We start from the raw sequence: 26558 nt of genomic DNA, 5'->3' as shown, positions 1-26558 counted from the left end.
GACTCTTTCGGCCGGTGACCTCAACAAATTCAGCTTCATCCATCGGCCGTAAGGGATCCGTTTCTGTTTCTATTTCTATTTCTACACTAAACTCTCCAGCCCGCTGCCTGTTTGTAGAATCCCCAGTATTTTTCTCATGTGTTCCTCACTGATAGTAGTCAATGACTGTCAGCAGGAATGAGGAACGCTACTACATGGAGAGGGACGGGGACACGCTGCGTCTGCTGGGTTAAGAGCATTTCATCCCTCTGTTTTTGTTCTTTCCAAAGTAAGGAAAACATCTTGACGTATGTTCCTGTGTCTGTAGGTTTGAATCCAGATGACGGTGGTGATGCCGAGAATGAAGATGATGAAGATTCTGATGACAAAACTGAAAAAATAAAGAACCCAAACTCTTTACAGAGTGGCAAGTGGCAGTTGGGGCTGCAGGGTACAACCATAATACACTGTAAAGCCTGTTGAGTTTACTCGCATGATTTATGAACACTGACTCATTTGAGTTGCCAAATGTTGGTTAAACTAAACTCTTCTGTATCCTCCATGATACATCATACAATGAGTGAAGAAAAACACAAGTAAGCCACGCGTAGGTAAGGCAATTCAAATGCAACCATGTCCCATTAATCCTCTGAGTAAACTCTGCATGCAAGTCCTTCAACCAGGCGGGTTTTACAGTGTACTATCACTATCATACTGTCATTCCGTCATGAAAACTCCCCTACAATCATTATTTTGATTGTATTCTTGATTTATTCACTCATTTTGATCATATCTTACTCTCGTCTGTCTAACAGCCATGTCTTTTGACCTGTACGCTAAGTATGGAAACAATCGCACACTCAGTCTTGTCAGTCCGAAGAAGCCGTATTACCAGTGGAGGCTTCGGGTGCCATCCGGTCACGTCGTGCGGCTTGTCATTCTCACACTTCAAGGGGCGACACCAGGAAGCTGCTCTGCCAACAAGCTGTCTGCTTATGATTTCTTACTGCCGCTTCAGAACAAGATCATCGCCAGGTAAGTGGGACAGCACTTAGAGAAAATCAGTTTTTGTCCATTTGCATCTTTCAGTGTATTGAACACTGAACATGTTGCATACGTTTCCTGGCCTAAATTTGGTGTTATTCATTTAATTACAATACTCAGAGGGTTAGTTCCTTTATAATGATGGAAGCAGAAGCTGTCAAGCTCTAAAAATGGCAAAAAACAAGCACCATAAAAGTGTTCCTTATGACTTCATTACTACACTAATGTTCAAAAGTTTGAGGTCAGTGATAATTTGAAAATGCTTTTGAACGAAGTCTCGCTAAGGCTGCATTTATTTGATCAAGAATACAGTAAAAACATTAATACTGTGAAATATTATAACATTTTGTCACATGATCCTTCAGAAATCATTCTAATATGTTGATTCGATGCTCAAGAAAAAGTTCTTATGATTATCAGTGGTAACAAATGGACATAATTTTTCTGAACACCTCTGGTGTAGCTCTCAAATTTGATTAAATTCAAATATGTCACATCAAGACGTTGCACACCAGGTTTGATGTCAATGGCCAGACATGTGAGCACGATATGGCATGATTTAAATCGTATACCATCACAAATGAGATTACAAATAATATAAACTTATGGTGCTTTTCTTTCTCCAAAAGGATGTGATCCTCTCCACTCTATCCATAAATGCATTTTTTTTCATACTGTCAGTGTCATAGTATAGTTCCCTAAACCTCAAACAACATCTCTCTTCTTCTCAGATGGTGTGGTCTGCCAATATCAGGAACGTCCCCTGTAATGAAACTGACATCTTCTGGAAACGTCATGCTTGTCACATTTTCTTTCAGTCGTCAGAGGCATGGAGCCATCTTCAAAGCTTATTTCCAGGCTATACCCAAAACCGGTGTGTGAATTAGCGGTCAGCATGAGACGCTGTCATTATTCTGCTCAGGTATCAGAAATTCTTTGGGGTTTTTTTCTGTAGAGTGTGGTGGTTTCCTCACTGCGTGGAACGGCACGGTGACGTCACCTTACTACCCCGCCTACTACCCTCCAAATGTGGACTGTAACTGGAAAATCAGGGTGAGCTAAGGCTAAAGGCTTTCCCATGTATCCCATGAGCCTCTTCCCCAGTGTTAGCATGCATGCACTGTGAATCCCATTCAGGGCTGGGATGCTCCCTCTTTGAGACGAGGAGTGCAGGGTGACTTTTGTGTAAGAGTGCATCCGTTCAGAGTCTGGTTTCTCTTTTAGGCTCCGTTGCCGGGATACCTTCTCTCCGTGACCATTGTGATGCTAGACATTCAGGATTCACCCGCCTCAAGCACCTGCGAAAAAGATTGGCTGGAAATAGGCGGCGTCAAGTGAGTGTCATGTCATTCACGTATTCATGAGAATCATATCAGGTGTTTTTGCTGAACAGCTAGCATATTTGTGTGCATGTGTATGTTTTTCTTGTGCTTCCACAGACTCTGTAACCCGATTGGGGACAGCAGCAGAAAGAGGATCTACTCTTCACCTGTCCTGCTGCACTTTCACTCGGATGAGTCTTTGACCCATAAAGGTTTTTACCTGATCTACAGGGCCTTCTCTCCTGAAAGTGGTGAGTCCTTATGTGGTTTCTAGGAAAGGCATATTAAAGTTTTTTTTTCTTAATTTTGTAAAGTACCTTTATTTGGGTTTTAATTTTTGTTTTGTGTCTTGAATGTGGGATATTTGTCTGTTACTGCTATGTAATGTTTCAGGGTCAAAAGTAAACAATTTAGTTAGATTTGTTAGACAAACTATTATGTAACATAAAATTAAACTGTCACAAAAGGTATCTAGTTTCAAGTACATGAAATGTGTGTATCACCTTTAAAATTGTGGTTTTTGGCCAGAGGTCTAAATAAAAACAAATAAAAAAAAGAATAAAATCATTCAACAATGTCATAATTTTGATAATATATTAAGTTAATTAATTGCAGTGAATTATTTTTAATTATTATCTATTTTAATTACAAAATCATAATATTTAGCTATGTCCCACATTTTGTGTGCAACCCTGTTACAGCATGTTTTTCCCTGTCACAAAAATAAATAAGTAAATAAATAAATACATACATAAAATCCTTATAATTCCTTATAATTGTGACACATTAGAAGTAACATCTGTTTCTACCACGTGGTAGGAAGACAAATAAATAATCTCATTTAATTAGGTCAATTCATGCACTTTTTTTTTTAATCAATTTTTTTGAAGAATTATAAGCTAATTGAATGAGCACACAAATGTACACTCCAGTAAGCAAAGCTCATGCTTATTCTCCCATATTAGCATGTCCGAGGCAGTTCCGCTGTGGAGATGGCAAGTGTATTCCTCTGAGGAAAGTGTGTGATGGAGAAAAAGACTGTTCTGATGGACGAGATGAGGCCAAATGCAGTAAGTGCATGAGTTAGATTTCCCATACATTCTTTTCAGCCAAGCATTGTTGTCTTATTTAACCCTGTTCTACTGTTATCAGACACGTGTAAACCAGGAGAAGTTTATTGTATGGGTCAGTGCAGACCACACAGCCAGTGTAACACCGCATGTGGTGACAGCAGTGAAGAGAATAACTGTGGTAAGAATGTCTTTTTTTTTTTTATCCTTAAGAAGATTTAATACTTCAGCATGCATAATTCCTCTCTTCTTGGATTCACTGATACTCAGAGGTGTCTATTTTCATTGCTACAGACGTGTGGAGAGAGTTTGTGGTAAGACCTGCCTATGTTTTGGTGTGTGTGTGTGTGTGTATTGAATATATGTGTGGTCACATTAGCGAAAATTTGCGTGCAAGAACAGGTTAATTGTCAATAGCGTAGAGACGTATAAAGCACTGCTCACACATGAGTCACTTTCAAATTAAGTAGCTTTCTGCTGCTCAATGAGGCGAAGTTGCTTGACTAACTTGAACATGAGCGAAATCTGCGTGGGGAACTTTTAACTCGAAACTCCCATTTGCGAATTCCTATTGAAATGACTATTTTGCCTGCGAAATTTCGCCAAGCAATGGTACATGTGACCAACAACTTTTATGTTTGTCAAGCTCTTTTTTTTGTTGTGTGTGTGTGTGTTCAATTTGCCCTTTTTTTTAGGAGGTAAATGCTACCATATGTGCTCAAACAAAATCTGCCTCCCCAAAGCCTCAGTGTGTGATGGGATTGTGGACTGCAAAGACCGCAGCGATGAACTCAACTGCACAAGAGCATGTGAGTAAAACCCACTTTACCTAACAGTTCCGCTCTGTTTCGTCATCTTTCCATGCTTACTGGCCCAAACACATATTTGGGCAATCAAGCCACATGGATTTCAATATGAACACATTCATAACAAACACAAATGTACAATGACACAATCAGAAAGATCATATGTCATTAATGATCATATGTCCTCTAGTTCTTTAATTCTATCAGTGATGCAGAATATTCTGTCTCTCTGATCATTGCAGTTTCAAAAGGATGCTCTCCTTCCTCCTTCAAATGTGCCAGTGGAAAGTGTTTGAGTAAGATCAACCCGGAGTGTGACGGCATTAAAGACTGCAAAGATGGTTCAGATGAGTTGCGCTGTAGTGAGCATTCTCATAGAATTACAAATGACTTCAGTTTATTATTATAGGTGGTTAGATTTTTCATGCAAGCAAGATTCTTTGCTTGCATAACAAATCCTACAAATGTCATGCTGTGCATGTAGGTTGTGGCACAAGGCCCAGGAAGAGGGCAAAGATTGTGGGTGGAACAGATGCCCAGGCAGGCTCATGGCCGTGGCAGGTCAGCCTTCAAATGGAGCGCTATGGTCATGTGTGCGGGGCATCTCTGGTGGCCAGCCGCTGGCTCGTCTCTGCAGCTCACTGCTTTCAGGACTCCGATGCAATCAAGTGAGGTTTTATTCAGGCACATGAACTTTTGTTCAAAAGTTTGGGGTCGGTATTAGATATTAGTACATTTATTCAGCAAGGACACGTTACATTGTGATAAGTAATAGTAAAGATTTCTATTTCAGATAAATGCTGCTCTTTTAAACTTTTTTTGTTCATCAAAGAATCCTGAAAAGAAAAGGATCATGTGACACTGAAGACTGGAGTAATGACTGCTGAAAATTCAGCTTTGGCATCACAGGAATAAATTACATTTTAAAATATATTCAGATAGAAAATAGTATTTTATTTTATTCCTTAATGTTGTAGGCTATTTAAGCCTGTTGTCACTAGGACTCCTAAATATGTGACGCTCCAGGTATAAAGTGTTTTCTCATTTTTTGGCAGGTATTCTGATGCACGATCATGGAGGGCCTACATGGGCATGCGAGTAATGAACTCGGTCAGCAATGCAGCAGCCACCAGACAAATCCGCCGCATTGTCTTGCATTCACAGTATGACCAATTCACCTCCGACTATGACATCGCCCTTTTAGAACTAAGCGCCCCTGTCTTTTTCAATGAGTTGGTACAGCCCATCTGTGTTCCTGCCCCCTCTCACGCCTTCACCTTCGGAACCAGCTGCTTTGTCACTGGATGGGGGGTTCTGTCGGAAGAAGGTACGGCACATTGTAGAAACTCATTCAGAACAAACAATTACTTCTTGTTGAGCTGAAGCAAGGCAACATTAGCAAAACTGTCTTGAAACACATGATTCATACGATGACTAAAGATGAGAAAAACGCATTCTAAAGAAATCATCTTTGACCACACTCACTGAAAAATCCCCAGGATCCCCATCAAAATGGCAAAGTCACACGTTAGATATGCTACCCATCATAGTTGGGTAGACTTCTAAAGTGGTGAATGGAAACTGCAAGAAATATACTTATATTTGCTAGGGAGCAAAATTATTTCAAAATGATTGTTATAATGATTTTATTGATAAAATGCATGCCTGACTAATAAGAAATTAATTTATTTTTATATTTTAAGTGATTTTTATATCAGCAGAAGTGTTTTAGAAATATGTCAGATTAAACAAGGAAAATCTGTTGCAAACACCATTTCATGCCATTGTTTTAAATGAAAACCTCCTGATTTCAGGTGAACTGGCCACATTGCTGCAAGAGGCCACCGTTAGCATCATCAGTCACAACACTTGTAATAAAATGTATGACGATGCTGTCACTCCCAGAATGCTTTGCGCCGGAAACATTCAGGGAGGAGTGGATGCTTGTCAGGTTAGTGTGTGCTTTTGTGTTCACTGCTTGTCATTGTTCACCGTTCATATATTCACATCTATGTTCGCACAGGGAGACTCTGGGGGACCTTTAGTGTGTCTGGAACGGGGCCGGAGGTGGTTTCTAGCAGGCATTGTGAGCTGGGGTGAGGGCTGCGCCAGACAGAACCGGCCTGGAGTTTACACACGTGTCATAAAGTTCACAGACTGGATTCACCAGCAGACAAAAGGCCAGGTGTGACTTACACACGCACGCATATATTTATACCAGAGAACAGGTTATTGGCCCACACTCAGTTGCATGTGATCGAGGTGCACCGTCCCAGCTCTCATGGTGCCCAGACACATAGCAAACCTCAACACCTCTGCATCGGAAGCAATTTCCCACCAATTCCTCTTGCTCAGCGTTTGAAACTTCTACCCACGGTCTGCCAGCAGCTTCACTCCCCTCTGTTATTCTTTATGCCCCAAAGTCATAAGAACCACCTACAAACCAACTGTACTCTATAAAGCCTCGACAGTGGACTACTAGTGTAGAGATTGAGGAGATTATTTGCAGTGGAAAGAGTTCTCTTGGTAAGATTTGTGTTATTTGCTTACAGTGGCTAAATATTAGTTTTCATTCATTTATTCATGTTAATGGAATCATTTTTATATTTTCATCGTTTAAGAATGATATAAACCCTCCACTTCATGGTCCGTTTCAAATATGTCCAACTGTGAAATTGATTGCATGTCTGAAATTATGACCAACATGATTTTTAGTCATTATTGTTACTGTTTTGTATGTTTTTATTGTTTTTTTTTTTATCACAAATGATTATTGGCTTCTCCTTCATTGGGAGAAAGCAGTGGCAGCCCCTAAGACTCTCTCTACTGGTCGTGATTTGACATTACATCTTACTCAGTACTACTTTAGTTACGCACACATTATGATCTGTATACCCGAAAACCAGATGTAAATGTCAAAACTGAGCAAATGTTGATACTTTATATTAGGTATATGAAAAATAGAGCTATATTAAAAAGAGGTGCTACATTACTTCCACTCTGTGATTTTTTATTTTTTATTTTTTTTGTACGTACTTGCATGCATGTTTCAATTAAGTGCAATGCCTGAATGTTTCTTTCTTGTTTCTTTCTGAGTTAATGTGAATATAATCATTGTTATATATACATAATATGGTACGAAAACTCACAAATGAGTCTCAATTGTTTCTCCTAGACAGCCATAAGATTAATTGCTCAAATTGAATTTTTTCTCTTTTTCAAGAGCCTTTTCTTCTGAGAAAAATACTGAATTATTCTCTCCTTCCCCTGAGATTTTCAAGAGATCTTGACAATGTTTCATCTTGACAACTGTGCTCAAATTTTCACATTGATTTAAAATGAGAGATTTCAATGTTCTTAAACATTTCTCATCAGATTCTGAGCTACAGTGGTGTAAAAAAGTGTTGGCCCCCTTCCGGGGGGGTATCCCCCTTGCCATGCCCCGCTCTAGCTCCTCCGGTTCTCGAAGGGCTACTTCGGTTAATGGTCAGGGAGACCTGAGGATCACGATAAGAGCTTCCCCGTCGAGTACGTCTCCGCGGGCCTCTCATTCCTATAGCATGTCGCACCACCTGGTGTTCCCGGACGAGTGTGCTGGATCCTCGGACAGGGCAGGGTCCAGCATCTTGTGCGGATTAGGGATCAGGTGGTGAACTTGCAAGCGCTGCCCCGGGAGGAGGCAGACCCAGCCATCGCTCTGCTCTGTCCCTTTCGCGCTCTGCGCATTTACGTGGACCGTTCGCGGAGCTTCAGGACCTCAGACCAGCTCTTTGTCTGCTTCGGAGGACAGCAGTTTGACAGCGTTACCCGCCACAGCTGATTTTTACCCGCATTTGGCCGGTTGGCGGGTGTTAATTTCAAACCCTGTTTATAACCTTTTCCAGACTGATAGATCTTAATTACTTTCTTTCTCATTTGTTTCTGAATTTCTTTGGATCTCGGCATGATGTCTAGCTTTTGAGGATCTTTTGGTCTACTTCACTTTGTCAGGCAGGTCCTATTTAAAAGATTTCTTGATTGCGAACAGGTGTGGCAGTAATCAGGCCTGGGTGTGGCTAGAGAAGTTGAACTCGGGTGTGATAAACCACAGTTTTAACAGGGGGGCAAACACTTCTTCACACAGGGCCATGTAGTTTTGGATTTTGTTTTCCCTTAATAATAAAAACCTTCATTTAAAAACTGCATGTTGTGTTTAGTTGTGTTATCTTTGACTAATATTTAAATTTGTTTGATGATCTGAAACATTAAAGTGTGACAAACATGCAAAAAAAATAAGAAATCAGGAAGGGAGCCAACACTTTTTCACACCACTGTATACTATCCACATGAATTGACTCTTTGTGTATGACATCAGTTTTCTCATTTGTGTCCATTTTTATTTCTCCTGCGGAATTTTAGGAGAAACATCTGAGACAAAGTTTATACTTCAAAGAAATATAACTGAGATAAATGAAATAATACAAATTTCCTCTGTTCTTTTCTGTTAATTACTGACTTTTCTATTCATTTTGATTAACTTCATATATTTTGCATTGTTAATGTTCAAGCTGCACAACCAAAATTTCCATTGATCTTCACTAGTATCTCTTTTGCCTCACTCCTAGTCTCTCTGAAAGAAACCTCAGTTGTTTCCCCTCATGGATTTACTCCTCTTTTAAGGATTGCAAGGGTGTGATGACTTCAGACAGTGTTGGATTTACAGCAGTAAGCTTGTTTATTCATGACATGATTGATGAAGTGGAGGAGAGACACAGGAGCGGTGCAGTACATCGGGCCCTTGTAGGTCACGTCAGTCGCGCGGGATGGGTGTGTCGATGAGCGTCGCGGAAGCTCCGGTGGCAGTGGGAAATGAATAAATCCCAGCCCGCGGTCATAATGGGCAAGAGTTTAACTGGAATTCATGCGTGGTCCTCCTGCTTCAAGAGTTCATATACTCCGGACGATACCGAGGTTGATTGTAGTTCATGTGAAAGCAGGGTTTGAGGAGTTTGGTGTTGTAAGGTGAATTGATTCTCTGGAGTATTGGATCTGCAGTCTTTCCTTCATAGGTGTTCATCTCCAAGCAAAAGACCTCAAGCAAGACCAAGAGAATGTTCGATATATTATTTGTGATGATATTTGGATTGTCAGGGCGTGTTCTGACTAAAGGTAAATTGCACTTTATTTGTATCATAGAATATCAGTGTTCATTCGTGTGAGTGTGGCTCAGTCCCTGCGCATCATTTGCATTTCACGATGAGAAGACATCCATTAACTTTGGATGAACATATTAACTTGTTCGCGTTTTTTTAATATGTTTTGGTATTAATGCCCAATTGGTAATTATGCGAACTGCAGAAAAGCAAAATTACGCGCTAAACGAACGTAAATTACGCGCTAGATGTGCTACAATTTGTTTTTCCAAGACTGTGGCAAGCCTGTTTAACATTTACATAGATAATTTAAAACGAACTATTATATATTGTTGTAACTATTAGCATATTCGTTTTTATTACTATAAATGAATCAAACTATGCGACTAATAGACTATCTATACAATTAATCACTATAGTCCGATCGACTTGTCTGAAAAGTATGGTTGATAACTCCTATCCTATAAAATTTTATTGCAAAAAATTACACATTGTTACAGAAAAAAATAAATAGTTACTTGTAACTAGTGATTAGGAATGCTATAATCTAATGATCTGGTAAAACTATTTAATGAAGTAGTGCAATTGAAAAGAATCAGAATGAGCTTTATTGTCAAGAATATTTATACACACAAGGAAATTCTTTTGGTGACAGAAACTTCCAGTGCTCACAAATAAATAAATAAAATAAAAAATCAAGGCGGCACAGATGATATTAATAAAATAAAAGTAAGATGAAAATATACAATAAAAATGCACATAACAATTCACTACAGACAAAATAAGTTATGTGGACGATAGACAAAATGCATACAGTTACAGAGATACAATAATTTACAAATGTAATTGTTTATTAATAGTAAAAATAAGTACTAATATAAAAACAGACATTAGTTTTAAGAAATAAATGCTAAATCGCAAAAAAAGTTGTTTTGATAGTAGAGACCTCTCTGCTCTTACTTGACATCCGTCTTTAATGTTTGGCCCTGGCTGAATCAGAGAGAGGGCGTTATTTCCTGAGCCTGATGACTGTGAAATGGAAGTTCTAATATAAATGACTTCGGGGTCATGACCACCGTGAGGCAGGAACCAGCGCTAATAAGAGTGTTATAGCTATAACAGACCCAAGGGGAGGATGCAGGGGTGAAGTGATGTACTGTCCGCAGTGCGTGATGATTAGTGCTTTATGGTTAACAAGTCACCACTCACATCACAGGATGGAAAAAAACTTAAAATTGATTAAAGGCCAAACGTGTTTTAAGCATATGTGCATCTGCGTGCTCAAAAGCATACAGTTAGCCTATGTGGGGGAAATTATTTGTAAAATGAATTAGGATGCTGGATTTTAGAAAGATTCCTAAAAATGATAGGCTACAAACAGGCTAATGCACTAATAAAACAAGTTCACTGTTAAAAATTAACAAAACTAGGCAAATTCATTATTTAAAAATTAAATAAATGCATTCATGCAAATAATAATTATAATAGTAAGTGCATTTTTAAATGCGCTGTTTTCGTTTAGTTCATTTGCAGCACCTTATGGGTTCAGCGAAGAACCTTCTTATCAAAAAAAAAGTTTCCTTGTAGTTCTTGGATTGACTTTATTGTTCTTGGAGATCAATGTTAAGCACTAGTGCACAGATGGCTTCTGAAGAACGAAAGAATACAAATATCTTTATAGAGCTTTAAAATGTTTCCTCGGTCCTACTTTAATCATTTAGAATAGCACGTACATGCCATAGACTGCGAATTTTTTTAATGTTTAATAGTTTCCCAGTGGTTGTAGTTTTACAAACAATTTTAAAAGCAGTCTTTATAGCTATTAATTTTTTGTTTTCTTTTTGGGATACTTAAGTTGACACAAATGAAAGACTGACGAATTAAATTAATAAGCGCAACAATTACGTAAATGCGTAGTTGATTTCAGTCATTTCAGGGAATTTTCTAACCAAACAATCATTTTAAAGCGCGTGTAACATCCATTTCTTGTTTTTATGTTCAACATTTTACATTCAGCGCATGTTCTTGAAAATGTATTTCCTATAGGCTACGTGCTTCGCTTCGCTTTAAACGTTAACCTTGTTTCCTCTGGTTCATTAGCGTTTATTCAGTTGAAATCGGCAGGTTTTTGGCCTGTCATTAGTGCTAGGCGCTCTTGTTGAGAGTTTCTGAAACGGAACCTCAGCGTGTGGACCGGCTGATAACGAGCCTGTTTGGATCCCATGCGGGACTCGCTGTGGGAAAAAGTGCTTGACTCCTACTTCCTTTTTTCATTGGTCTAACTACAATACCTTTTTAATGTATAGACGGTACATGGCCTGCGCGTAGAGTGCGAATAATGGAAAGGAAATTATGCTGTTAGCTTTTTAAAAGCAATAAACAATAGTGAGAGCGGTCTGTATTGTACACTCTAAAAAATGCTGGGTTGTTTCAACCCAATGTTGTTTAAATTTAGTCATTTAGCAGACGCTTTTATCCAAAGCGACTTACAAATGATGACAATAGAAGCAATCAAAACCAACAAAAGAACAATAATATGCAAGTGCTATGACAAGTCTCGTTTAGCCTAACGCAGTACATGTAGCAAGGTATATATATATATATATATATATATATATATATAATAAAAAGAAATCATTTAAAACAAGTGTTGCACTTGCTCAGAATCTGACATTTTTATAAAAGATAAGAAAATATCTACATCTAATAAAAGAACTGGATGTATTAGCAGGAACTGTGGGTCTGTTTCTATAGCTTTGGGCAGCATAGTCATATTTGATGTAAGTTGGACTATCACTCTTATCACCTGAATGTGATTAATTTCACTCTTTAAAGCTTCACAACTTCTTATTCAGCAACCTCTAACATGCCTTTCTGCTTTCTGTCTTAAAGACACAGGCACAAAAGGGAGGTTCAGCCCAACATTGGGTTGAAACAACCCAGCATTTTTTAGAGTGTGTAGCTAGTCACGTCTGCATGGAGACAAAATGTTTAAAATCATATTGAATTATGTGCCACCTTAACCCACAATTAAGTGTTTTTTCTAAGCAACAAAAAGAGCTGAAAAACAAGTATGCAAACGCTGTTTTTATTTAGTGTATTTGTGCTTACAATAGGCTACATGTGATTCTGCATATTAAATAGGCTATTAATGTCACAGCATCACGCGGATATGGTAAATCATTTTATAGGCCTGTTATTCAGTACAAAATACCAAGTCGTTATGTTCATTTTATGTTCCATTGGGCATGCTGTCTTATTAATCAGAGGGAGGTTCAGTTCTCCAGTGTTGGATGTTACTGAAAAGCAGCTTATTATAGAGAGAAATCAGACACTTCAGCTAAACTGCAGGTGAGTGATGTGTCACACAATCTCACAGTTAAAGGAGGAGGAAGTGGTTAAAAGTGGATCATGAAGTTTTGGATGAGTCATGTATGGCTTTATGATTAACAGAGGTGATACAGATTTTGGTCAGGAGGAATGTAGAAATACTAAGTAAAAGTTTGTAGTGAGAGATTGTAAAATGCAAGCATAAAAGATGAGAATGAGCCATGCACAGTCAAGTCAAGTCACCTTTATTTGTATAGCGCTTTATACAATACAGATTGTTTCAAATCAGCTTTACAGTGGCAAACAGGAAAATAGTTTGTCAGTAATGCAAGAGGACAATAACAAACAGTAATTTTTCAAGTTAAAGTCAGTTCATTGATGATTCAGTGATGTCATCATCCAGTTCAGCTCTCTTCCAATGGTGTCTGTGCAATCAGTCAAGCGTCCCCAACTAAGCAAGCCAAAGGTGACAGTGGCAAGGAACCAAAACTCAATCGGTCCCAGAAATGGAGAAAAACCTTGGGTCATGTCTAAAATCCTGATAGCACACTGAAAATCTGGGATTCATAATTTGATTTAAACCTTGAAATAAAGAGAATGTTTTTTGCTTTTATTATATGACAGAAATATTTAGCATTGTGCACTATTTTAGGTCACTGACCAATAATCTAATTTGACCATTAGCTCCTTCGTACAAAAGGTCAAAGGTTCTTATACAGAAGAGTCTTTCAAATCATGCTGATACATGATTATCAGGTTTTATAAAAACTTTTTCATGCACTTTGAGTGATGCTGTCATTAAAGCAAAACTACATACCAAAAAACAAATAAGTCAACCATAAATCAAGATGACTGATCTGACCTCACATTCTATGCTAGTAAAGCTTAAATGCCTTTAATTAGTAAAATGCAAAATAGAAACATTTTCATAAGTGGTCTCAAACATTTGGACCCGATTATATGTTGATCACTGAATCAGTGACGTGATGTTCTTGGACCATTAGGTATAAAGTTCCTTGTATAATCCAAACTTAATGTTTCAGGGGACGGTGGGAGCTCCAGTGGGTTTTGCCATCAGGCGTCCCGAAAGTCTACCACGGCACCCAGATAGAAGAGACTCGATGCGGGAAGAAAAATAACCAATACTGCAGCCGCCTGATGCTCAGTCCTGCTTTAGCTCAACACACTGGCTCTTACCGCTGCAGGTACCGCCAAAAGCATCGCAAACAGGCCTCTGTGTACGTCTACATCACAGGTAAGACGCTTCAGGTGAACACTGGAACCCTTAAACCCCCTCTTTCCAATGTTGTGACAAATTGGGTACTTCCTTGAAATCATGTCTCCATCAGGTCTTCAACTATCATTTAATAGTTATACCAAGTAGACACAAAGTACATTAATTTAAAATATGTATATAATTGCTTACTATACTTACTACTGAAGATATTGTAATTTCTTGAACTTGATAAAGTGTTAATTAATAATAATACACTTACATGTAGCTGACGCTTTTACCCAAAGCAACTTAAAAAAGAGGAATAAAAGCAATTATTCTAGGAGTCAACATTATTTGTATTCATAATATACAATTCCAGATTTATTAACTAAATTAGGAAGCAAACTAGGGAAGATAATAATAATAATAAGCAAATAATTTGAACATCATTATACATTCTCTTTGATGTTCAAATCAAATGTAATAGATGTCTCTATTACATTAAAGATGTAATAAGTATGAAGTAAGATGGTGATGAGTACATGTAGGGCAAGTGCATATGCGTGGTGTACAAGCTAAGCTATCAGGCTAATTGGGTACCTGTATGCTATGTAGTATTTTAGCTAACTAAAGGCCTATTAACACCAAGGACGTTAACTACAACTATAGAGTTTTAATTATCATTCTAATTCTATAATAATAACGACACAGAGAAACAATGTTGTTGGAATCACTTTCAGAACGTTTTTTTTTTACAGCTGATGAATGCTAAAAACACTGGCAGCCAATCAGAATTCACATGACTTTAAAAAGCTTGAGCATTTAAAGCGGAACGTTAAAACAGAATGTTATCGTCCATTGATGTGGACACTAATATAGTTACGTTGTAGTTAGCGTTATAGTCATGGTTGTAGGTGTGAACGGGCCTTAAAACAGACATTAATGCTTATTATAACATATAACGTGACTTTGTAGGAATTGTAATCAGGCGCTATAAAGAAAACCCATTCAAAGCTGGGATCACTTGAGGTCCTAGCGGAGACCCAATTTCCAGGGAGGACCCGATTTGTGAGGACACTGGACTCTGTTTAATAGCTTGGTCATCTCACTGACCATTTCTGTTGCTTAAGGCTAAACAGGAAGTCCCAGGAAGCAAATAATACCTAAACACAATTTTTCTCTCGAGGCAACACATCCGACTAAGTGAGCATCTGGCACGGTTTTGCACAGGCATTTTTGGTTTTTGCTCACACCGTAGGCTGTCCTCTCTCACTTTTGACTAAATTTAAACTGTAACTTTCATTTACGTGCTACCTCGATGGGACAGAAATAGCCCCAGCTGTTGAAAGGCTCAGCTCTTGGGCAGCCTTTCCCAGGGTACCCGGCCTTATCTATGTCCCTCAGCCCAGCCGTCCATATCCTGTGCTGCTCTGGGGGGGAGGGACAACTTGGAGACAAGGGTAGAGGATGCGATGTCTCCTTGTGTATATTTGTTGGGATGCGTGTCTGTACATGGGAGTGGGCACCTTGAGGGCATGCCGGGGCAGAAGAGGCTCGGATCCTCCCTGGTCAGGCATTAAGGAAGGCTAAGAGGTGCCCCAGGTCACTAGGTGCAGCCCCGGTTAGCCAACAAGGCCCCTCAGGACCATCAATCGCTCTTGTGGCCATGTCCATTTAGCCTCACCCTTCGTCCTTTATATTGAATCAAAGCACGACAAGGAAGCATCCAGCAGTCCTTGGGGTACTTTTGTTAAAATGTTCAGAGATTTTTTTCCATTCCTTTAATAACACCAGAGCACCGAACAATGGGGCGAGCAACACCCAAAGCCTTTCATTGCCACAAGAATATTGCAACTGGGGCGAAAGTGCAACCAAGAAAGCAACAGAGAGAGAGCGTTTGATAACAAGCAAGCATTCTTTCTGTATTTGTTGCTGACTCTAGATTATTTTTATGCGGTGTCTGTTTGTTCCTGACCTCAGCATTGGCGTTTCAGATAGCCAGCGGCCGTTTGTAAAGGTGCAGTCTGAGATCCCAGATGTGGTGTACATGAAGGAGGGAGAGCTGTTGGTCTTCCCCTGCAGAGTCACAAACCCGGATGCCAATGTCTCATTGATCAAGGTGAGTGTCTCAACTGTGCATCAAACAGATAATTTCATTCATTACTTGTCCAGGGACAAGTAATCTGTTTCTCAGCACTGAGCACAACATGTGAAACAGTCTCAGCCAATCAGAACAGGTTTGATGTTTAATATGCAGGATTATAGACCAATGAAGCCAGTGGGCGGGGCCATTCAGAGAACCAGAAACTCATTGCTGTTTAGAACAAAACTTATTTATTTGGAAAATAGCTTTCATGAATTTTCTGGTTAGAACACATTGTCAATCGTCTTGGCCTTTTTAGTTATCTCATAAATGCAGGCTTTTCATTTATCTGTCAGCAATTAACATATAATGTTAAATAATCACAGCCATCCAGAATATGTTTGATGTTTAATATGCAGGATTAAGGACCAATGAGATTTTGACAATGGGCGGGGCCATCCAGAGAACTAGCTCTATTATTTCGAAAGGGGTTTCGTGACTTGGTGCTTTACCATGCTTTGTCTGGTTGTTTTGGGACAAACTCTAAGGATTTTATTAATTTTGTTTGTTTGAGTGTTCAACAGAATTTTTTTTTTACGTCTCTCTGTTATAAAAATATAAAAGTGAAGTGACGTGACATGTGGCCAAGTATGGTGACCCATACTCGGAATTAGTGCTCTGCATTTATCCCATCCAAAGTGCACACACACACCGTGAACACACACCCGGAGCAGTGGGCAGCCATTTTTGCTGCGGCACCCGGGGAGCAGTTGGGGGTTCGGTGCCTTGCTCAAGGGCACCTCAGTCGTGGTATTGAAGGTGGGAGAGAGCGCTGTACATTCATCCCCCCACCTACAATCCCTGCGAACCCGCAACCTTTGGGTTACGAGTCTGACTCTCTAACCATTAGGCCACGACTTGAACTGAAAATAAATGAACAAACAATGAACTCAAATAAACCCCCTCATAACCCACATCTTTCTGCACTTCATTCTGATTACCGTATGTGCGTCTCAATTTGTGTACTTATGCACTATTCTATGCTGTTCTACTGCGAATAGTGTGTTCACACTGAAAATTCCAAACAGAAAAAGTGCAGTTTAAACACCCAGATGATGCACTTAAATAATGGGAAAAAACAAAGTGTGGAATGACACTTCATGCACTCAACTGTTGCAGCTTTAATTACATAGCGGATTGGGAGGAGCTATCAGACTATGATTATGAATGACAAAATTACCTTTATATAATACACAATTGACTACAAAGTGCTTAAGTACATAGACGGTGCGTTCCAAACGGGATATACTTCGGAGTGAAAACAATCATGGCCGCCATATTGAAGGGTCATTCCAAACCGAAGTGCTCAAAACTGGCCACTTCAAAGGGCCCTTCGGAATGAAGGATTTCGAAGGGTACAATTGATGGACACTTTGGGCTCCCATGATCCTTTGCGCAGATTCTTTGCATGATGACGGCGCCTCCGTGTGGGCACGTGATGATGACGCAGAAGGGCACTTCAAGAAACAGTTGTTTGGTCCCCTACACCCTTCAACCCTTCGAAGCTCTCACTCCGGTGGGTAAACCCTTTGAAGGGATTAGGGCATAGGGATGAGCTCTTCCAGATGGAACGCAGGGAGTGTATATTGTGTCATTTGTGACGCAACTCGTGATTATTTTAAAAAGCGTGCATTACTATTTTCATAGCCTCTGGCTTGACTGATGTTCTTTACTTACATCACGTTTTAATAGCGTTAAAATCGCTATTTTACGAGCCTCTCCAAAGATGCTGTATTCTGTTCCATTCAGCTCCGTTTGGCTGTTTGAAGGGAAGAATGTGCGTTTATGTGTGTGCACCGGTCTCTTCAGTAAATGCAGAGTGTGTGCGCATACACACTCGCTACAGTAAACGCATTGCGGTGTGTGTGCTTTCTCAGTGTTTTAATGCTGTTGCTGCACTGGACTAAAAGTCGCGTTTGTGTGATGTTAGAGCAAGTTGACGTGTGATGAATCGTTATTGCAAATAATCACAAAACGATCGATCATTAGTGTCAAGTACTTCTGTACTCAGGTATTCGTGCCCATTGCTATTATCTATGGCTTCCACTGCCATACATGGAGTGCATCCTCTCATCGCACTCATTCACAAATAAGTGACTCTCCCTGTCCTTATCTCACAATCACTCCGGGTTATAAGGTCAAGTGTGCACCTCTTTGTGCCAGTTCGGATGTATGTGTGTTCGTGAGGGCATGTGGAGAGGATATACAATAGTTTTTTTGGCTCAGCATGACATGGATCGTTTAAGCTGATGCTCAGAGTGAGTGGCGCCCACAGCTTCCTTTTCTTGTTGGCACTGCACAAAGCAAAGGAGATGACGCCGAGACCACCTCACGCAGACTGATGTCTTCCACAGCTGATGGCAAGGACAGTGATTTGAGGAATGAAGCTTTATCCAGTGATTTAAAAGATGGCTTGCTGTGCATTTGTGATATGATTAGATACACTACTACATCTCTGGAGACACAGGTTGAGTCCAAATACGGTAACAAAAGTCTGGAGAGGGTTTAAAAAAGAACTTAAGATGAGAAGAGGAAACGGAAAAGAACAAGTTGACCAGTTCCCGTCGCGCTGCCTTTGGCTCCTTGCATGCAGGATGGAAACTGTTTTAGGATATGCTAGTGATATGACATCCCTATCCTCCCTCCTTGCTCAAAAAAGCACCACATTTCATTTCTGTTTTCTTTGTTTATGTCCTGCCGACCCTGCGCACAGATATTCAAAAGGTAAACGTGCTATAAATACGAGCTCTCTCCACCCTTCTCAAAATTGGACTGTCACAATACATAGGCTCTCACTGAAGCTGTGAAAGTAGCCGCGGGACCCTTCCAGAAGCTGACCTGAGGGCCTAGCCGCGATGTCTATATCCTGTAGTAACAGGATGTGAGGAGATGGACTGGAGTCACGTTTCCACATCCTCGCCCTCCCCTCTTACACATTGAACATAGGGAGGGATGTTAATGAGAAGTTGGTTACCTAAGACTTAAAGACTTGGTGGGATTAGCTGGTAAAGGTGAGAGGGGGGCACAATCTTTTAGAGCTTTACAAGTGTTTATAAATAGTAATTAAATGACATGATGTTCGCCCAGTAATTTTGGCTGAAATTGGAAATTGCTATCTAGCAGTATTATTACATACCACTTATGTGTTAGTTATTTTTGTATTTTTCTATACTATTATTTTGAATTTGCTTTTGATTTTATATTTGCAGTTTTAATTTTAATTTTAAAGTACTTAAAATAACTATTTAACTTTATTTTTATTTCAGTTTTAGTTTCAGTAATTTTAGAACTTAAACCCATTACATTTAGTTGCCAAGGTGAATTTTCTTTTTTCTTTTTTTTTCTAATATTTATATTTTGTTTGATTTTATTTCAGCTTTATTTCAATTAAAGAAAACAATTGTTAATAGTTTTTGAAAAATAACAACACTGGTTTGTTTAGTCCAGTGTTGATTGGTAGAGGTATTTCCTTGGTCTTTAAGTCGTAATTTTTTGTGGTTGTAATTTTGTCGAATTATGCAAAAAGTGTGAAAATATTATGTGTATTATGTGTGTATTTAGGATACACTGACTGCTAGCTGTGAAATTAGCCTTAGCAACCCAAAGGATTCCAGCATTTTGTTCCAAAATCATTTCCACCATCGTCATTTCCACCACAGAATGCTGTTACACAATGCATAATTTGAGATGTGGCGGAAATGACAGTGACAGTGTGGTGGAAATGTTCACGATGCTTTAGAAAAATGACGGAATTGTATGTTTACTGTTAATCATTGTTATTGGAAAATGTGCTTAAAAGGAGTTTATTTTAAGTCCACAAGGCCAAAAGTGCCCATACTTAAAGAAACACTCTCAAGTAAGGTAAAGGGTTTATCTAATGCCTTACCTAATGCAGTTGTACTTCCTAGAAACCAGGAGATTTTGAGCAGCTCACACTGGGAGGCAAGCATTCACCTGATCCCCTGAGAAAGGGCAGGACACTTCCACAGTGTCACATCTAAGCCTGTAAACATTTCCTCCATTGAATATGGAAGTAAACAAAATCATAACACCGCTCTCCAAGAACTTCTGAAGGACGGTGCACTGTTGAACCCCTTAGAGTCCTTATGTGTGCTGGCCAAATGAGGTTTAAACCGAAAGTGCAAGTTTGTTTTTAAAATACACGCAAATGGAAATCTTTTAGAGCCTTACAAATTGAAAGCAAAAATCTCTGTTGTACCTAAAAGAAATGCAAAAGCTTGTGGTGTGACTGCTAATGTTTTTTAATGAGCCTTTTTCTTACATTTTCAGTATCCTTTCCACCGGATAGCTCCTGATTATAAAAACATCATCTGGAACAGCAGGCAAGGTTTCACTATCCGTAGTCCCACATTCTTCTACATCGGGCTATTTTCCTGTGAAACTATTGTCAATGGAGTCAAATATAGCAACAGGTTCTTGACTCACAGGCCAGGTAAGCGCTAATGGTTTCTTTGATTAACTTATTGGTGAACCAAAAACTGGGGCCTAAATTTGAGTTTCAAAAATTGCATCCATTTCCTTCTTTTCGCAGTGAATAAAATCCTGGATGTGTATTTGAACAGCACAGGATTGGTCCACACGTTACAGGGCCAGATGTTAGCACTGAACTGCACCGTTACAGCTGAATGGAACGCCAGGGTGTCCATTAGCTGGACATACCCTCAAAAGGTGGGGTTTACACAGTATGCATTTGTGATTTATGAACTGCCATTTCTAAAATCTTCATTCAGTTGGTATAATCAATGAGCTTCTGTTGTGAAATCAGTTTAGAGCTGGACATGGATTTTTCAGATGAATTAACTCATCTCGATGCATTACTACTAAATTTATTAGTTCCACAACAAACACAATTAGAAAGAAAATCATGAATTAGCTTGTTTAGTATCTCTTCGAGAGCAAATGGAGACTTTTGCTTAAGTCTCCTTAAGTCTCCTGCATCACAGAGAAAAAGACAGTAATTAAATATTTGTCTCCTCTAGAGTTTCAGAACAAATTTCAAGAGTCACAAATAGTGCTCAGAATTGCTAATATATCAAAGTCTGCCATCAAAACAATTCTATTGATATTTAATAGAAATGTAATGTGTGTGTGTGTGTGTGTGTGTGTAAATCTCTCAATATGTCTAATTTTCTTCTATTTTAATTTTTATATTACTGTGATACTTATGTGGAACATCATAACTTACTCTATTTAGCCTCCTGAGCTATAAAACAGCAAACTCACATTTTTCTTTTTGGCAACTAGGGTAATTTTAAATTTCAGCTTAATTACAGTGAAATTGCAGTGCACTATGGAGGCATTGTTTTACAGACATTCCCTTTTATAATTAAGTGTTTTCAATGGCCATTGAATGGACAGCTGTTCTGTAGCCCTCATTTCCTCTGAAAGCCATGTTGTTTATATTTTTTCTTGATGGACCAAAATGAGTGTTTGTGACACAATTTGCTCTGCTTGTTTTTACTTCAGGCTAATGGATCTGCCACTATCATCAGACGCATATCAAGGAGCAGAACCAACATGCTGTTCTACAGTGTTCTCACCATCAACAGACTGAGCAAAGCAGACAGAGGACTTTACAAATGTCATGTAACAAGTGGTCCATCCAAGAGAGAAACAAATACCACAGTTATTGTCTATGGTGAGTTTTAGAATCAGTCCCATTGTTGCTGGGTTAAAATTTGCTCTGAAACAATAGTAAATTTCAGACACTGTGGCAAACTGCTGCAATGTTTATTTCCACAACTGTTGTGCTTCTTTCCTCCTCTAATGGATTCTAATTCACTATTTACAGCTTTTTATCTCTCGGTCGTCCGCACGTGTTTTTTCTGATTGTCTTACTCTCTTGTCTGTATTTTTCCCAGACCAGCCTTTCATTCAACTCAAGCACAGAGATGGCCCTGTGGTTCAGGCTTCTGCAGGACAGAAATCTTTCCGTCTTACTCCAAAACTAAAGGCTTTCCCTGCACCTGAAGTCATCTGGTAAAATTTCCTGTGACTATATAGTTGAGGTGCTAAATAGATGTAATTTGTTTGCAAATGTTCATTAAAGTGAACAGAAACAACATATTTGGCAAACAGATCAAATCTCAATAACTGAATCTGTTGCTTAGGTTGAAGGATGGGATGGTTGCCGCCGAGCAGTGCTCCCGTTACCATGTAGACAGGTTTTCTCTGGTCATTCTGGATGTTGCTGAAGAGGATGCAGGAATCTATACCATCCTTACTGGCATCCAGCAGTATGGACTTTTCCAGAACCTCACACTCACATTGGTGGTAAATGGTGAGACTTAGCATAAAGAGTTTTTATCTTTTAATGTTATAGAACTGTTTTACAACAAAACAGGTTTGCAAATGAGCCAAACTATTAAAAATTATTTGTTGAACAAACTATAATTGCATTAAAAAATCCTGTTTTAAAATTGTATGTAAAAAAAAATAAATTATTATTATTATTATTATTATTATTATTATATGGAGACTATGACATTGTGCCCTCATTGCTTTTTCTCTTTCGTCAAAATCTGTTCACAGTGAAGCCACAGATTGGAGAAAAGACAGTTTCCTCTCGGCAACCTGGAACTGTCCAGCGAGGCAGTAGACAAGCCCTGCATTGCACCTCTCATGGTGTCCCACCACCTCAAATCCAGTGGCTCTGGCATCGGTGCCCTCCAAAAGGCCTGTAAGTTCACTATCCACTCAGAAACACACAAATGTTTGTCCAATATGAAACAAGGCACTGGTGAATGCACACTGAAATGCCGATCAAATACATAACCTTATTATTGTGAGCCAAAGTAGCCTACTCGCATAACAATAGTTATTATCATAGACCCTGTTTTAGGAAGGTTATGGTCCCCTTGTTTTATTCAGGACTCTGCAAGCTTTCTAAAATCTCATTTTATTTCCCACTATCATCTTTTAAAAAGTGAAAGCATTACAAGCATTTCTAAATTTGAAAACATTTCCCCAATGACTGACTAATTGTGTCCTCATTGCACTTTAGTCACGGAGGAAAGGGATACGGTGAAGAATACTGGCTTAGGGCCAAAAATTCAGTCACTTTTAATTTAGTATTTGATCCAGGTGATAAAACACATGCAAGACAATGCAATTTTGCTAGGTTTGGATTTCCCACACTAGACTAAGTTAGATATCCTCTCCATCATTTCGTAATGTCCTGAAACCACTTTAAAGAGTTCAGTTATTTCACAATGTACCTGGTCACAGTGTGTTTGATGTGCTTTTTTTAGAATGAATGCACATATGAGTGGAGACGTGTCTATATTTACAGACATACACACAGACACACATGTATGTATGTGTATGTGTGTGTGTTTGTGAATAGAGACCTGTTTTGTCTAATTCAGCATGTGTTCAGACAGGGTTTCCTCTTAGACTGTAGAACAGATGCTTGAGAAGGCCTTTCATCTGTGTGTCTCTATTCATTTTTGTGTGGATGCAGACGCTCGTGTGTATGTGTCCGTATTTGTGTGAATGTGTGCCTGGTACAGTCACAGAACTGAATTTAATTCCCGAGTTGAAAGTGCAGAAAAAAGCACTTCAAAAGAAGCCAGTTCCGTACTTACAAGCACGATTTGTTGTTTCTAAATCAAACACTATGATTTAACTAACTTCCTGTGCAGAATGCTGGATGTTTATTATTGTGATTGCTAAGACGCATCCTGCCATGCCTTCTTCAATGTCTGACACACCACATATCCACCGTTCTCATGAGAAAAATTTCATCTCAGAGGAGATCATCTCACAGAAACACCTTTCCACATACATTCATGACTTACTCCCATATAGACACACACTGAGAATTTTTTTATGAAATCCACAAACCCTGAAAGAGTTACGCTACAGTATGACACTGCCATTTCTACTCCAAATTTGTCCTTTTTTAGGTCATGCTTCCCCTTATTGTACTGCCACCGTGACATGTTATATTGATAATATTTTCTTGGCCTATTCTTTGAGTGCTTCCTAAAAGAACTAAAAATTAAATATTACTGAGAGGAAAAGTCTTGTTGGCTGGAATAATGCAACAAAATCCCTGTATGTGCCAGCTATCCTTCATGCAATCTTAAAGTGACAGTTGATCCAAAAAGTTATTTTATCATTCACTTAATATTAATACTATTTGGATCCATGGACAAAAGCAATGGAAACATTATTTAAAATAGCGTATTTTGAGTTCTGCAGAAGAAAGAAATTCATAGAGACAGGGTTTATTTTTGTATCATTGATACACTATTTAAATGTCTGTTAATATTTTGAATTACATTTTATTTACATATTTGCTGTTTTTAGTTTAATTTGAAAGTTTTAGTTTTCTTTTTTGTTTTTGTTTGTTTAATGTCTATATAGTTTTATTAAGTTTTAGTTATTTTGGTGCTTCAGTTTAAACAAGACAAAAATGAGAAAAATTGCCATGGAAACCAGTTAAATAAAATTAGTTTTTTTGTATTTTATTTTATTTCAGTTAATGTTTTTTTTTAATTTCATGTAATTTTTTAATGGTTTTAGCCATTAGCCATTTATTATTTAGTTAATGATAATAACCCTGCAAAGTAGTTTGGAACACCATTTTTGGATGAACTATCCATTTAAGAAATGCTTTGGCGTTCTATTTGCAGACCCACATGGAATCTGCAGCAACAAATTTCCTTGGAAATGTAACACGCGTTATTAACAAATAAAAACAAAATTATTTATGCTTTCAGTTAGCAATTTGTATCTAGAATACTTATTTTAAGACATATTTCCTTGTTTAAATTCATTCTGGGGAAGTTTTTAAAACTAAAATGAGTGCAAAAAATGCCTGTAGATTCTATCTGGGTTTGCCGAACTGATATAATTTATTTTATAATTTGCATATTGATTTTGCTGAGATACTCGTCATTGCATCAATTAAAGTCAAAAGCTATATGTTATATTAAAAAAAAATGAAAGCACTGTGTAATGCTTGATCGTTGAAAGGTATTGTATGTACGTTCTGTTGAGAGGTCTTGACTGGCTGGACCCTGACTCAGGCCCTTATTCTTTATAGCAGCCCGGCACGGCTGGCCTGACGCTGCGGTGGAGGAGGCCCAGGGAGAGTGGAGTTGTGGGTCGGGCCGGCCTGATAGCGGCTGGATGGGCTTGAGCTCGGCCATGGGAACAGCAGCACTCTTATCTCAGCCAGGCAGGAGGCGCAGACGGGCTTCCTGTGCGAAAAATCAGAGCGTTTTTCCTCTCGTTGTTTGGCTTCCTCCCCGATGCGAGACAACTTCCCAGCAGCGTGATTGTCCCTGCGTCTTCAAACGTGGCAGTCCGCTTCCTCAGGAGCTTGATCTATTCTTGAGAGTCCCTAATCCCACACACACACCCTCCACCCCTCTTTACCGATCCCCCACAATCCACCTCACCTGTCCTGCCACACTCACAAATAATCCTACAACTGCCAGTGCCCTCCCTTATCCAGCCACCCCAGAGACGTCACTAAAAGCAAGCCATCTCACGAGGATCCAGAACAGCTGGGCTCACACAGGACGGAGAGGCTGATATCTCTGCACCCCTGGAACTACATTCTAATTTATTCCTCTTTTTTGTTGTTGTTGTTCAGAGACAGTTTTTTTCTGCTCTTCCTCTTTCTGAGCATGATCCCCATCCATACACTGCCTGGTGCTGCTTTGCTTTTCGTGTTCTTGAGTGGTACTATAAAGGATGTATGAACCAAGCCTCCATCTCCAAAGCCCAGACCATCAGTTGTAGTTCTAACATCCACAAAAGCTGTGAGTTCAGATTGTACACAATGAAAATATCCTCTATCTACTATCTTGACGTGAGCCAAGGAGGGCAGAGAAAACCGAGGCTCACTATTTGGATTTCTCGTTTTTGTTTTTTTCCAGACTGGACTTGGCCCAGAATGCCTGCTGTGTAGGAGTTCTGATGGGCCATAAATGAATGACAACAGCTCTGTGTCATCCTATGTGTCATCTTATGTCAAACTCTTCCACTTCACAGTGATGCTGTGTATTACAGTTGCTTTTTTTGTGCTGAAAGAAAAGATCCTGCCTGTTTGTATGCAAGTGTTTGTGTGTGTTGAGTGAGTATTTGTGTGTTTGTTTCTACTCTACGGGTCTCTCCCAATGTGATTCGTCCCTTTTTATACAGATTGTCTATGAGTAATATATGATTCTAATATTTAATAATTTTATACAACTAACTTACTTATGGTAAATCTCAATAATTGCCAAATGTGTAAGAACGCTGATAAAAATTTATTTTTAATATCTAATGTATGTGTTTATATCAAATGTATTTGTTTTTACATTAAATTTGCTTGAAATTATTTGTACAACATGGTCTGTTTGGTTCCAGAAAAATGCATATGTGAAGTCCTAGCTGCTGGCAAAGATGTAGCTGAAATATTGGCTGACTATAATAAACTGTTTCTTGAATGATGCTTTTCTAGACAATAAAACCGAGTAGATTTCATAATGACCCACTG

General features: G+C 38.9%; 2 protein-coding genes across 6 annotated transcripts in view; both read left to right on the top strand.

Moving 5' to 3' along the window:
- Positions 1 to 7199, top strand: part of LOC107701651 (suppressor of tumorigenicity 14 protein homolog) — a 13384-nt gene extending 6185 nt beyond the window's left edge. For both annotated transcript variants that reach the window (XM_016503690.1, XM_016503691.1), the window contains exons 6-19: positions 308 to 430; positions 795 to 1014; positions 1755 to 1897; positions 1979 to 2076; positions 2248 to 2357; positions 2463 to 2596; positions 3311 to 3415; positions 3498 to 3596; positions 4111 to 4224; positions 4464 to 4583; positions 4706 to 4889; positions 5277 to 5548; positions 6036 to 6172; positions 6245 to 7199. In XM_016503690.1, coding sequence (XP_016359176.1) covers positions 308 to 430; positions 795 to 1014; positions 1755 to 1897; positions 1979 to 2076; positions 2248 to 2357; positions 2463 to 2596; positions 3311 to 3415; positions 3498 to 3596; positions 4111 to 4224; positions 4464 to 4583; positions 4706 to 4889; positions 5277 to 5548; positions 6036 to 6172; positions 6245 to 6412 — 2027 coding nt within the window. In that variant the 3' untranslated portion in view covers positions 6413 to 7199. The remainder of the gene's footprint in view (positions 1 to 307; positions 431 to 794; positions 1015 to 1754; positions 1898 to 1978; positions 2077 to 2247; positions 2358 to 2462; positions 2597 to 3310; positions 3416 to 3497; positions 3597 to 4110; positions 4225 to 4463; positions 4584 to 4705; positions 4890 to 5276; positions 5549 to 6035; positions 6173 to 6244) is intronic.
- Positions 7200 to 9112: 1913 nt separating this feature from the next.
- The window catches only part of LOC107701682 (vascular endothelial growth factor receptor 1-like), a 30155-nt gene continuing 12709 nt past the window's right edge, over positions 9113 to 26558 (top strand). For 2 of the 4 annotated variants that reach the window (XM_016503746.1, XM_016503747.1), the window contains exons 1-11: positions 9113 to 9369; positions 12246 to 12264; positions 12627 to 12704; positions 13727 to 13938; positions 15894 to 16018; positions 20333 to 20495; positions 20595 to 20731; positions 21530 to 21701; positions 21925 to 22042; positions 22174 to 22343; positions 22595 to 22742. In XM_016503746.1, the coding sequence (XP_016359232.1) occupies positions 9312 to 9369; positions 12246 to 12264; positions 12627 to 12704; positions 13727 to 13938; positions 15894 to 16018; positions 20333 to 20495; positions 20595 to 20731; positions 21530 to 21701; positions 21925 to 22042; positions 22174 to 22343; positions 22595 to 22742 (1400 nt within the window). In that variant the 5' untranslated portion in view covers positions 9113 to 9311. Of the gene's footprint in view, positions 9370 to 12245; positions 12265 to 12626; positions 12705 to 13726; positions 13939 to 15893; positions 16019 to 20332; positions 20496 to 20594; positions 20732 to 21529; positions 21702 to 21924; positions 22043 to 22173; positions 22344 to 22594; positions 22743 to 25115; positions 25281 to 26558 lie in introns of those variants that run through there. The other 2 variants (XM_016503749.1, XM_016503748.1) reach the window with 2 other exon arrangements.

This window comes from Sinocyclocheilus anshuiensis, unplaced genomic scaffold (assembly GCF_001515605.1).
Source record: "Sinocyclocheilus anshuiensis isolate Anshui unplaced genomic scaffold, SAMN03320099.WGS_v1.1 scaffold1626, whole genome shotgun sequence".
Classification (NCBI taxonomy): domain Eukaryota; kingdom Metazoa; phylum Chordata; class Actinopteri; order Cypriniformes; family Cyprinidae; genus Sinocyclocheilus; species Sinocyclocheilus anshuiensis.
This window is presented reverse-complemented; position numbering and strand designations above follow the sequence as displayed.